The following is a 12739-nucleotide window of genomic DNA, read 5'->3' on the forward strand; positions in this document are numbered from 1 at the left end:
GAAAAACAAATTTGAATGACAAAAATTTATTATATTTTTATTTAATTCATTCAAGAATTTCTAAAACATAGTTGATGGATGCCTATTAGTAAATTGAGATCCACACCAGTCTCTCGATCTATTCCCGCTTAAATTGTAATTAAACCCATGACATTCCATCATAATTGGATCATTTATAAGATTAAATAAATGTCCAATATTGCAACATTAGATTAAATTATAATCAGTAAAATATTTTCAAAATTATGTTAGCTGTCACTTATTACCCACAACGGATCGAAGAATTAAATAATAATAAACTATTTATGCAGTCAAATGTCAACGGTCAAATATATACATACATACTTACCCATAAAAAAAATTAAGCAAAAATTTGTGTGAGTCGATCTCATCTCACGGGTCGTATTTTGAGAGACATGTCTCTTATTTAGGTTATTAATGAAAAAATATTACTTTTTATGCTAAGAGTATTAATTTTTATTGTGAATATCGGTAGAGTTAACTCGTCTCACAGATAAAGATTCGTGTGACCGTCTTACAAAAGATCTACTCTAAAAAATAATAATGTAAATAACAAGCAAATAGAATGTTTATCATTAAAAAAAAGAAAAAAAAAATTAGCCCTTAAAATATTACCGTAACGTTGCATCCAAAGTTGAATATTTCCCAACATGTGAATTTATAATTTTTTTGCAGTCGAAAAACATATAAAATTCACGGTTATAATATTAACTTAGGAATAACATGTTTGGATTTCAAATATATATAAGGAATAACATGTTTGGATTTCAAATATATATATTCCGTCAAAATGTTATTTCTAAAAATAGAAATATATATCATAAATATTGAAATATGTATACGGCAATAAATGATAACTTCAATTATTGTTTTCAATAATTATATCAATTCATTTAGTTCAAATTTGAATTTAAATTCTTTTTATATTAATTCAAATATAATTATTATATGTTCTTTTCTTTTTTTATTTAAATTGAAAAGTAATCTATGTTGGAAACATAAACTACATTAAGCATCATGTCATTGTCATAAGCTAATATAATCTAAAATTTTAATATATGATATGATTATTAGCCAAAAAAATTAATCGACATGCGTTGTATTTAAGAAATTTTTTTAAAATTAGTGAAAAAATAGTTTTTATAATTATATTATTTTTTCAATTTATATGTCTATTCATTTTTCACTAATTTTTAATAATACCATCTCGTGCATCGCACAAGTTTAATACTAATATATAGAAAAATAAAGTTCAAACAAAAGTTAAAAATTGAAAGATTGGAGTTCAAATTCATTGTCAAACAAAAGTCATTTTGTTAAATATTATTGTTATTATATTAAAAAAACACATTATTCAAATAAAATATAGAAACAATTACAATTTTATTTCTCTACGTTTATCTCATTTTTATTTTAATAATTTATATTGTCAAGTTCAAATTTCAGTTCCTTTCTCTTCTTTTGTATAACTTTGGTCCTATTTCTGACTACATTAATACGTGGCGCCGACATGGTGCAAACATGGTTTCAAAACGTGGTGCTCATATGCTTGATGAACATTAGCATCCTAATGAAACATGACTTAAATCATCAAATTTTAATAACATAGAGACTTTAAATTATAAAGAGACAAACATACACGAAAAATATCGTAATTTTCTCTAATATATCATCTTTGTTTATTGAATCACTTTCCCAACACAATGTGACTGTTTTCCACCGTTTTTGTATCAGTAGGTATGGATAAAGGAATGGGTTGATGAGAAAATGATAAAAAGATGGCTTAAATAGTTAAATCCCACTTTGAATTAACTAGCTTGTTCTTGTTCAAAGCAAGAAAAAAAAAGGGGAGATGCTCCAAAGACAATAAAGGGCCTTAAATTCTCCATAATGGTAAATAGTATTAAAATTAAATTAATAAAATAATGAGATGACCCATGTTGCTCCCTAAAGCAAATCCAATCATATTCTCATTTCAACTAAATCACTGAATATCAATCCATTTTTTCTTCAAATCTTTATCTAGTCCCTATGCTTCATGGTTCGGAGAACTTCGTGGAAGCTATTGTTCCCGTTTTATTGATAATGGTAGTGGTTATCATCGCGAAATAATTTTTATAATAAAAATAGAAATAATCATATGATTCAGAAAAGAGTAGGTCTTTTGTGAGACGGTCACACGAATCTTTATCTATGAGACGGATTAACTCTATCGATATTCACAATAAAAAGTAATACTCTTAGCATAAAAAGTAATAGTTTTTTATAGATGACCCAAATAAGATATCCGTCTCACAAAATACGACCCGTAAGACTGTCTCGCACAAATTTTTATCTTTGAAAAAGTTAAGAAGAATTTGAAAAAAAGTTCATAAATGTAAACTCGCCGTTCCGGTTACGGACGACTATGTATCAATTCCCACACCGTGAACTTCTAAATAATTAACGGACACATTCTTGTTTTGGAAAAATATGCATAAAGATTTAATTTTTTTTATACAACGTTCTTTCTCGAGTCCCTGGGGTCTCTTGGAGTGAGCCACTATATCTTTCTTCTATGCAAGTTCCAATGGAGATTCTTCATCCTATAAGCTTCAATCTTGTAATAGTTTCTTTGCTGTTTATGGTGCCAATACTTGCTTTTGATCCTCTCACGGACGCTCTATTGAGCTTAAAATCCGAGCTTTTGGATGGCTCCGGCAGTTTGAAGGATTGGTTTTTGCCTGATGGGATTCAGCCCTCGACTCAAATTTATGCATGTTCTTGGTCTGGAGTGAAATGCAATGAGAATTCTTCGAAAATCATTGGTTTAGACCTGTCAATGAAGAATCTTGGAGGTTCATTGTCGGGGAAACAGTTTGCTCTTTTTCTTGATCTCGTTGAGCTCAACCTCGGGCACAATTCCTTCTCGAATCAACTTCCGACTGGGATTTTCAATCTCACAAGCCTGAGGTTGTTGGACATCAGCAGGAACAATTTTTCTGGCCGGTTTCCGGGTGGGATTTCGAATCTGCAAAATCTTGTTGTTCTTGATGCCTTCAGCAACAGCTTCTCAGGGCCTTTGCCTGCGGAAGTTTCTCAGCTGGAATTTCTCAAAGTGGTGAATTTTGCAGGGAGTTACTTCAGTGGGAAAATCCCATTTGAATATGGCTCATTTCAGAGTCTTGAATTCATCCATTTAGCAGGAAATTTTCTAAGTGGCGGGGTGCCGCCTGAGTTGGGGAAACTGCAAAGATTGTCGCATATGGAGATTGGGTACAACTCATATGAAGGTGGGATTCCATGGCAATTTGGTAACATGAGTGAACTTCGGTATCTTGACATCGCAGATGCCAATCTTTCAGGCATTATACCAAACCAACTCAACAATCTCACCAATCTTGAATCACTCTTTCTGTTCAAAAATCAACTTACTGGGAAAATCCCCTCAGAATTCAGCAAAATCTTGGCACTCAAAAGCTTGGATCTATCTGACAACCTTCTTTCTGGTCCAATTCCAGACAGTTTTTCAGAGCTGAAGAATCTTAGGTTGTTGAGTTTGATGTACAATGACTTAAGTGGCAAAGTTCCTGAAGGTATTGCTCAGCTTCCAAATTTGGATACATTGCTTATATGGAACAATTACTTTACAGGGTCACTCCCGTTTGACTTGGGAAGATACTCGAAGCTTAAACACGTGGATGCTTCAACAAATTATTTTGTTGGTAGCATACCACCTTATATATGTTATGGAGCAGAGTTGATCAAGTTAATCCTGTTTTCAAACAATTTTACTGGTGGGCTGTCTCCGTCGCTCTCCAATTGTTCTTCTCTGGTTCGCCTTAGGCTCGAAGATAATTTATTCTCAGGTAAAATATCACTGCAATTCGGAAAATTTCAGAACATGTCATATGTGGATTTGTCTAGGAACAGGTTCACAGGGGGGATTCCAACTGATATTGATCAAGCTCTAAAGCTAGAGTTTCTCAATTTAACTGATAATCCCTTTCTTGGAGGCACTATACCGGTTAGAGCATGGTCTTTGCCTCTTCTTCAAAACTTCTCTGCGAGTTCCTGCGGGATATCAGGCAATCTTCCTTCGTTTGAAGATTGCAAATCCTTGTCTGTTCTTGAATTTAGAATGAACAATTTATCAGGAAAAATCCCAGAAAGTGTATCCTATTGTAAGGAACTTTTGAGGATAGATTTGGCTGATAATAACTTGGCCGGCTCAATACCTGTGGAGTTAGCTAGACTTCCCGTTATCAGTGTATTAGACCTGTCACACAATAATTTCACTGGTCCAATCCCGGTCGAGTTTGGGACCTCTTCAAGCTTGGAACTGCTGAATGTATCATATAATAATATATCGGGCTCAATCCCTACCCAATCGAAGTTCAAGTCCATGGATATTAGTGCGTTTCTTGGTAATCCAAAGCTCTGTGGGGAACCTCTGAGAAGTTGCAATCGTGAAAAGGGGATTTCAAATGGACTACAAGTAGAAAGCAGGAGAGCGCAAAAGGTAGCCTGGATTCTTATCATTTGCGCTGTCGCGGTTTTATTAATCATGGCTGCAGTGTTCGGGATACTATACTTCAAAAAAAGAAGTAAAGGTCCGTGGAAAATGGCCGCTTTTGATGGGCTTCCTCGGTTTACGGCAAAAGATGTTTTGAAAAGCTTCAGTGGAAATGAAGCTGGGGAGGAGGCAGTGCACACATTGCCCGATTCAATCAGAAAAGTCGTTTTACCCACAGGAATCACGGTTTCAGTAAAGAAGATTGCATGGGAGCCAAAAGAGAAGAAAAATGCTGTAGAGCACTTGATTAGGATTGGTAATTCAAGGCACGAGAACTTGACAAGATTGCTTGGGATTTGCTACAATAACGAGTTCGCTTATCTTTTGTATGATTACCTGCCTAATAATGATTTAGCAGAAAAGATTCGGGTGAGGAGAGATTGGGAAACTAAGTGTAAAATAATAGTTGGAGTTGCAAGGGCACTACATTTCCTCCATTGTGAGTGTTATCCAGCAATTCCTCATGGCAATTTGAAGGCGAGCAGTGTGCATTTTGATGAAAATATGGAACCCCATTTGGCTGAATATGGGCTCACCTCATTCATTCAATGGAGTGGTAGTCTACTGCCAGAAAAGACTAGAAAAGAAACAGGTACATGCATGCTCATACTTCCATGTTCAATATTCGTAAACATACAGCAAACAAATATTGGATATACCTCCCTTCTACCAAAAAGATCTGCTATCTATATGTATATTTAGCAGGAGTTGAAATATTGTGGCATAATGTGATCATTTAAGTAGCTTATACAGTCCAATCTGAAGGCCTATTTATTCATTTACTAGAAATGTAAAAACTCTGCTTTTTTTACGACGAATGCATAGATTTCTCTAGTTTGGTCTGCAATCTGTATCGGTTAAATCAAAACCATTAATCGTGCAGGTGTCGGTGAATTAAACACATCCATGACAGATGAGCTACAAAAGGACATAATCAACTTCGGGGAGCTAGTTCTTCATGTGCTGAGCGACGGTCTATTGGCAAATACCGACAGTTTAAGTATGCAGAGCACTCCTAGAGAGGTTCTCATAAGGGAAATGACTAAAAATAGTGGAATCGCCCCTTCCACCTCGTCCCAAGAAGAGATGGTGTCGATTCTTGAAGTTGCTTTACTATGCACAAGAAGCAGAACATCGATGCAAGAAGTAGTAAAGATGTTGTCTGTGTTGAATCTGCAAGCAAATGGCAAGTCTTTAGGAAGAGAAGGCCATGGAGCATTGTAAATGAATGAATGTGTGTATTATTCATATTGTCAACTGTGTGAGTCATGATTTTGATGTTTGAACTGTTGGTAGTTTGATGCTTTGTGCGAAAATCAACTTAATTTCTGTATAACAGAAGAACTGTATAAATTTTTATTTTATTATTTTCAGATATACTAGTCTAATTTTGTTTGCCACCATGCACTAGCCACGATATTAACATCCGGCTCGTTTTATATTACACCGAAAATGTTTTTTTTATGCATAATGTTCATATCATTTTATCATATGAACATCATTTATAAAAATACACCGGTTAATTGAATGAGATAAGTTGACGGTTCATACCCCCGTAAGAGCTCGAGTTATGGATGACCCGGAATATCAAATGGATTCCCAAATCCGAGTAAGTCTGCAGGTGGATTCTTCTGGAGCCGAGCAGGTGCAAGCCCATGCTCTACTCTCCGGGCAGTCATAGGCCCAGGCTCTTGTATAAATCTCCAGGGAGGCATTCTACCCGGCCACCTCGATATGAGCACCGCACTCGAGTATACTAGCAGAATAGGATGTGGGCGACTGTCCCATCTCTGACACTGTGCCGATGAGTTGACATGTCAGAATATAGGGTGTGCTCAGCCGTCCTACTATAATTAGTAGGTAGCACGGAGAACGAGGTCATCATTACTTCTCATACTATAAATAACAGGCTCTCTCTTTACATTTACATTGGATTCATTCACACCAATATCACAGCCATCACTTGGCTACATTGGTTTTATTGCTTGAGTACCCTGCTGACTTAAGCATCAGAGTGGTCACGCCGGACACCCCTCCGGCGCCCATTCATGAGTTCCTTTCATTGTTTGCAGGTCACGATCGAAGCCATCTACCTTGTTCATTTTCCTAAACAACACTATAAATTCTTGATTTGATCCGGTGGAGCACCCGACCCTGCTCATCCATTTCACCCGGATCGCATCATTGGCGCCGTCTGTGGGAAATTGAGCTCAAGACGTAGATATGGTTTCCATTCAAAAATAAGCCCAACTCTGCTTGGCAAACATACAAGTCCGACCATCTCGGCACTCAGATCTTATATGTGGATTTTATATGGGCTCAAAGTTCAGCAGCTATCTCGGATTGAGGTGGAAGACTATTTGTTGTGCACTCAGCAGCATACAGCTATATTAGTCAACTAATATAGCTCCACCAGAGAAGTTTCACTCTACCGAAAATGAATTCGGATTCAGTATTTCCAGGTTAGTGATTTGGTTTTTAATAAAACTAATACAACAGGAGAAACAAAATCTATTAAGTCCGGGAGACACGAGGCTCCGGCACATACTTATTAAGTCCGGGAGGTACGAGGCCCCGGCACGTTCTATTAAGTCCGGGAGACATGAGGCCCCGGCACATTCTGTTAAGCCCGGGAGGTATGAGGCCCCGGCACATTCTTGAAAGTCCAGGGCTCCGTACCCTGCCTCGGGGCTTCGTACCTCGACCATTCATTAAGGCCAAGGCTCCGCACCTTGGTTATTTATAAGCCCAGGGTTCTCAAACCTGGCTCGGGGCTCCGTACCTCGACCATTCCCAAGTCCCGGGACATGCTCCCCGGCCCAAGGCTCCGCACCTTGGTTATTTATAATCCCAGGGTTCTCAAACCTGGCTCGGGGCTCCGCACCTCGACCATTCTCAAATCCCAGGACACGCTCCCCGGCCCAAGGCTCCGCGCCTTGGTTATTTATAAGCCCAGGGTTCTCAAACCTGGCTCGGGGCTCCGTACCTCGACCATTCCCAAGTCCCGGGACATGCTCCCCGGCCCAAGGCTCCGCACCTTGGTTATTTATAAGCCCAGGGTTCTCAAACCTGGCCCGGAGCTCCGCACCTCGACCATTCCAAAGTCCCGGGACACGCTCCCCGGCCCAAGGCTCCGCGCCTTGGTTATTTATAAGCCCAGGGTTCTCAAACCTGGCTCGGGGCTCCGCACCTCGACCATTCCCAAGTCCCGCGACACGCTCCCCGGCCCAAGGCTCCGCGCCTTGGTTATTTATAAGCCCAGGGTTCTCAAACCTGGCTCGGGGCTCCGCATCTCGACCATTCCCAAGTCCCGGGACACGCTCCCCGGCCCAAGGCTCCGTGCCTTGGTTATTTATAAGCCCAGGGTTCTCAAACCTGGCTCGGGGCTCCGCACCTCGACCATTCCCAAGTCCCGGGACACGCTCCCCGGCCCAAGGCTCCGCGCCTTGGTTATTTATAAGCCCAGGGTTCTCAAACCTGGCTCGGGGCTCCACACCTCGACCATTCCCAAGTCCCGGGACACGCTCCCCGGCCCAAGGCTCCACGCCTTGGTTATTTATAAGCCCAGGGTTCTCAAACCTGGCTCGGGGCTCCGCACCTCGACCATTCCCAAGTCCCGGGACAGGCTCCCCGGCCCAAGGCTCCACACCTTGGTTATTTATAAGCCCAGGGTTCTCAAACCTGGCTCGGGGCTCCGCACCTCGACCATTCCCAAGTCCCGGGACACGCTTTCCGGCCCAAGGCTCCGCGCCTTGGTTATTTATAAGCCTAGGGTTCTCAAACCTGGCTCGGGGCTCCGCACCTCGACCATTCCCAAGTCTCGGGACACGCTCCCCAGCCCAAGGCTCCGCGCCTTGGTTATTTATAAGCCCAGGGTTCTCAAACCTGGCTCGGGGCTCCGCACCTCGACCATTCCCAAGTCCCGGGACATGTTCCCCGGCCCAAGGCTCCGCGCCTTGGTTATTTAATAGCCCAGGGTTCTCAAACCTTGCTCGGGGCTCCGCACCTCGACCATTCCCAAGTCCCGGGACATGCTCCCCGGCCCAAGGCTCCGCCCCTTGGTTATTTATAAGCCCAGGGTTCTCAAACCTGGCTCGGGGCTCCGCACCTCGACCATTCTCAAGTCTCGGGACATGCTCCCCGGCCCAAGGTTCCGCACCTTGGTTATTTATAAGCCCATGGTTCTCAAACCTGGCTCGGGGCTCCGCACCTCGACCATTCCCAAGTCCCGGGACATGCTCCCCGGCCCAAGGCTCCGCACCTTGGTTATTTATAAGCCCAGGGTTCTCAAACCTTTCTCGGGGCTCCGCACCTCGACCATTCCTAAGTACGGAAGTTATGAGGCTCCGACAATCTATTTTAAAGTCCATGAGACACGAGACTCTGGCATCTTATCTCAAGTCCATGAGACACGGGACTCCGGCATTTCATCTCATTTATAGGAGACATGAAGCCCCCGATGTTTTTATAGAACAAGATTGATTATCTCTTTGGGAATCCAAGCATGACTGATCGGGACAGCGAGTATGACTCTAGCCCGACTATTTAAGGGATGTGTGATGATACCCCCGTAAGAGCTCGAGTCATGGATGACCCGGAATATCAAATGGATTCCCAAATCCGAGTAAGTCTGCAGGTGGATTCTTCTGGAGCCGGGCAGGTGCAAGCCCATGCTCTACTCTTCGGGCAGTCATAGGCCCGGGCTCTTGTATAAATCTCCAGGGAGGCATTCTACCCGGCCACCTCGATATGAGCACCGCACTCGAGTATACTAGCAGAATAGGATGTGGGCGACTGTCCTATCTCTGACACCGTGCCGATGAGTTGACATGTCAGAATATAGGGTGTGCTCAGCCGTCCTACTATAATTAGTAGGTAGCACGGAGAACCAGGTCATCATTACTTCTCATACTATAAATACCAGGCTCTCTCTTTACATTTACATTGGATTCATTCACACCAATATCACAGCCATCACTTGGCTACATTGGTTTTATTGCTTGAGTACCCTGGTGACTTAAGCATCGGAGTGGTCACACCGGACACCCCTCCGGCGCCCATTCATGAGTTCCTTTCATTGTTTGCAGGTCACGATCGAAGCCATCTACCTTGTTCATTTTCCTAAACAACACTATAAATTCTTGATTTGATCCGGTGGAGCACCCGACCCTGCTCATCCATTTCACCCGGATCGCATCAACGGTGATAAGGTCATCTCTAACTTAAAACTTTATTTTAAAGCAACTCTATATTAAAATAGTTCAGTTTCTGCATCAAATACAATATTCATCTCCAACTCATCTACTTCAAATCTTACTCTAAAAAATATTCCCGGAATATTTTTTTATTTGTTTTTTTTTCTTAGTTTTTTTTTTTTTAAATTTAGTGATATAATTATAATTATATTTTATGTTTGATATAATTAATATTATATTATTAATAATTGCGATTTTTTTTATTTTAAGTTGAGTGGGTCTAGAACTCGACCCACTCTTCATTTTTTTTTAAGCTGGGTTCGACCCGCTCTTCATTTTTTTTTAAATTTTATGCTGAGTGGGTCGAGCTTCAGTTTTTTTAAAGCACAAGAGCTCGACCCACTCTTCAATTATTTTTTTTTTAAATTTTAAGCTGTCACCCACTCTTCATTTTTTTAAGCTAGTGGGTCGAGCTCTTGTGTTTTCATTTTTTTTTTTTATTTTAAACATTTATAATTTAATTTAATTTTTAAAAGAAAACTCCTCTACGCCAATTTGGCGCAGAGAGAAATGGCTTGTATAATTTTGAACTGATTATGTTATTTGCGGATTGTATTGACCAAATGCCCCCACCGTATATTTATTAATAATTTTTTTTAAATAATTAGATAAATAATTAAATATTACAAAACTACTTTACTAAAATTAATTTAATCTTATTTTCGAAAAAAATTAGTATGATTTTTAGGGTCTTTCATCAAATTACCGTAATTTTGAATCTCGTTTATCAATCTAACGTACTTTTGTAAGATTTATAAAAATATTATAAAAAATAAAAAAATAAAAAAAAAAAGAAAAGTTGTAGTGTAAATTCAATTCACCTCGCCCGCCTGTAGGGGAGGCGGGGGAGGGAAATGATTTTAAATTCTCTCCCGCCTATACGACAGGCGGGAGAGAGTTTCTTTTGCTTGCCTGCCACTGCAATAGGCGGGCAAATTTAAATATTTTTAAAGTCCTATATATACACGATTACACGATAAGTTAGTTTGTATTTTCTATCCGAAGTTGTTCACGCAAATTCACTTCATTTCACGCAAATTCCACGATAAGTTAGTTTGTGTTTTCTATCCGAAGTTGTTCACGCAAATTCACTTCATTTCACGCAAATTCACTTCATTTTTCAAAGGTATGATAAAATTTTGAATTCTAATAATTTTATATCTCATGTATCTTGATTTATTTCAGGAAGTGTAGATATTGAAATTATCGTGCTCAGGTAAATAATATTTCTAATTGTTGTTAAAATTATTTGTATTCAATTAATTTATTTGATAGTTGTATTATATTAATTTTAATTTATGTTTAGAAATTTTTAATCTTAATTTGTTAAATTAAGTCAAATAAAAGAGATTATTTCCTATTATCATCATAATTAAATTTAGTATTAGATTAAATAACTAATCAAACTAACATATTAATTATGTTAATTGTTAAATATGTTAATTAGTTTTTTACATTGTTTTTATGAATACGGACGTTGTTAATATAAATAATCATTTTCACAATTATATTCAAACTATTCTTTGAGAATTTAAAATTTAGATCTAATATTTTGTAATATTTCGTACTAAAGTTATTACTTTGTATGTAGTAGCGTTTTTTTTAAGATTAGATCTAATATTTTGTAATATTAATAATTTGTAAAATGTAGCAGAAAATATTATGATTTAGTAGTATCATTTAATTAAAATATTAGACATAAATAATAAAATAAAATCTAAAAAATTTATTAGACATGAATTTAATCATCAAGATAAACTTTTATATGTTTATTATTTTTTTGGTCAGTTGCAGCACATTCCTGGGCCAGCGTCAATTTGGTCAGTTGCAGCACATTCCAAGGCCAGCGTTTGATGGGGATGAATTTCACGAATGCACCCGACAAGGTAGGCGAAACTATAATTGGGCCGAACATCATAAAAACAGCATATGTGCATGGAATGATAGGCTCAATTTGATTGTTGAGGGTGAACCGACAAACGGAAACGTGGGTATGACACGTCAGTATTCGATGTGGTATGATAACATAACTCGTCGTTTCATAACCCCTATCGATCCGCAAGCAGAATATGGTTATAGACCCGGTGATGCAAATGTGAGATGTGCTATGGTAAGTTGTTGTAACCTACTTTTTATTCCAATTGAAATTACAATATTTTAATTATTTTCGCATTTAATGATTTTTGCTTATGTTTTCAGAGGAACGATGCAGAAATTTTGAGGAATTGGTTTCGTGGACTATCATTACAAGAGCAGCCTCGTGAGGCACTGGAGTCTGCTATCACAGAAACTATAAAAATTGGTGAGAGATTATGTGATATGCTAGATAGTACGTCGGAGCCACGTCAATTTCAAGAGTTGCCTCATCCTCATCATAATCAAGAATCATCCCATTCACATCATTTTGAAGAGTCGTCTCATCCACATTGGGAGTTCAATAATGATGCAGGAACTTCTCAGGCTACAGATTACCATGCTTCTTCAACACAGGTTCACACATACGAGGATCATGGTTTCCAAACTCCGAATGACGCATATATTCCTTCTTTCACGGATATGCTTACAGGTGGATATGGATGGAACGCAGATCAGATGAATCCAAATTATAACGTATCACCAATTCCATTTCCAAGATATTCAGATATTTGGTGTATGAGAACACCAAACAACGAATTCAGAGGCACTGTGAATGATGATGATTCAGACGAAGAAGAAGAAAATATAAACGAAGAAGAAGTAATTGAAGAAAATGTAAATGATGTCGCTCCGGGTCATGTTGGTTTATTGAGACGTAAAGGAAAACGAGTAAAACGTCGACCTCATTGTGGTACTGGAGGATGTTTGTAGATCTAATATTGTTGTATACTTTGTATTAGTATTGTATTCTACTTTTAAATTAAGTAAATCG

At 38.8% G+C, this 12739-nt stretch overlaps 1 protein-coding gene across 1 annotated transcript; it reads left to right on the plus strand.

Annotated features, from left to right (window-relative positions):
- Positions 1-2429: 2429 nt before the first annotated feature.
- LOC140842770 (uncharacterized) lies at positions 2430-5961 on the plus strand. The gene is made up of 2 exons (XM_073210900.1): positions 2430-5168; positions 5460-5961. Exons 1-2 carry the CDS (start codon positions 2579-2581, stop codon positions 5798-5800), a joined length of 2931 nt encoding a protein of 976 aa, XP_073067001.1. The 5' UTR covers positions 2430-2578; the 3' UTR covers positions 5801-5961.
- Positions 5962-12739: the final 6778 nt, after the last annotated feature.

This window comes from Primulina eburnea, chromosome 10, assembly GCF_022965805.1.
Source record: "Primulina eburnea isolate SZY01 chromosome 10, ASM2296580v1, whole genome shotgun sequence".
Taxonomy (NCBI): domain Eukaryota; kingdom Viridiplantae; phylum Streptophyta; class Magnoliopsida; order Lamiales; family Gesneriaceae; genus Primulina; species Primulina eburnea.

Bases quoted from the DNA above. Each gene is read 5' to 3' on its own strand.
- LOC140842770 (XM_073210900.1), top strand. From the start codon at position 2,579: ATGCAAGTTCCAATGGAGATTCTTCATCCTATAAGCTTCAATCTTGTA. The intron at 5,169-5,459 runs GTACATGCATGC...TTAATCGTGCAG, and splicing joins AAAGACTAGAAAAGAAACAG to GTGTCGGTGAATTAAACACA.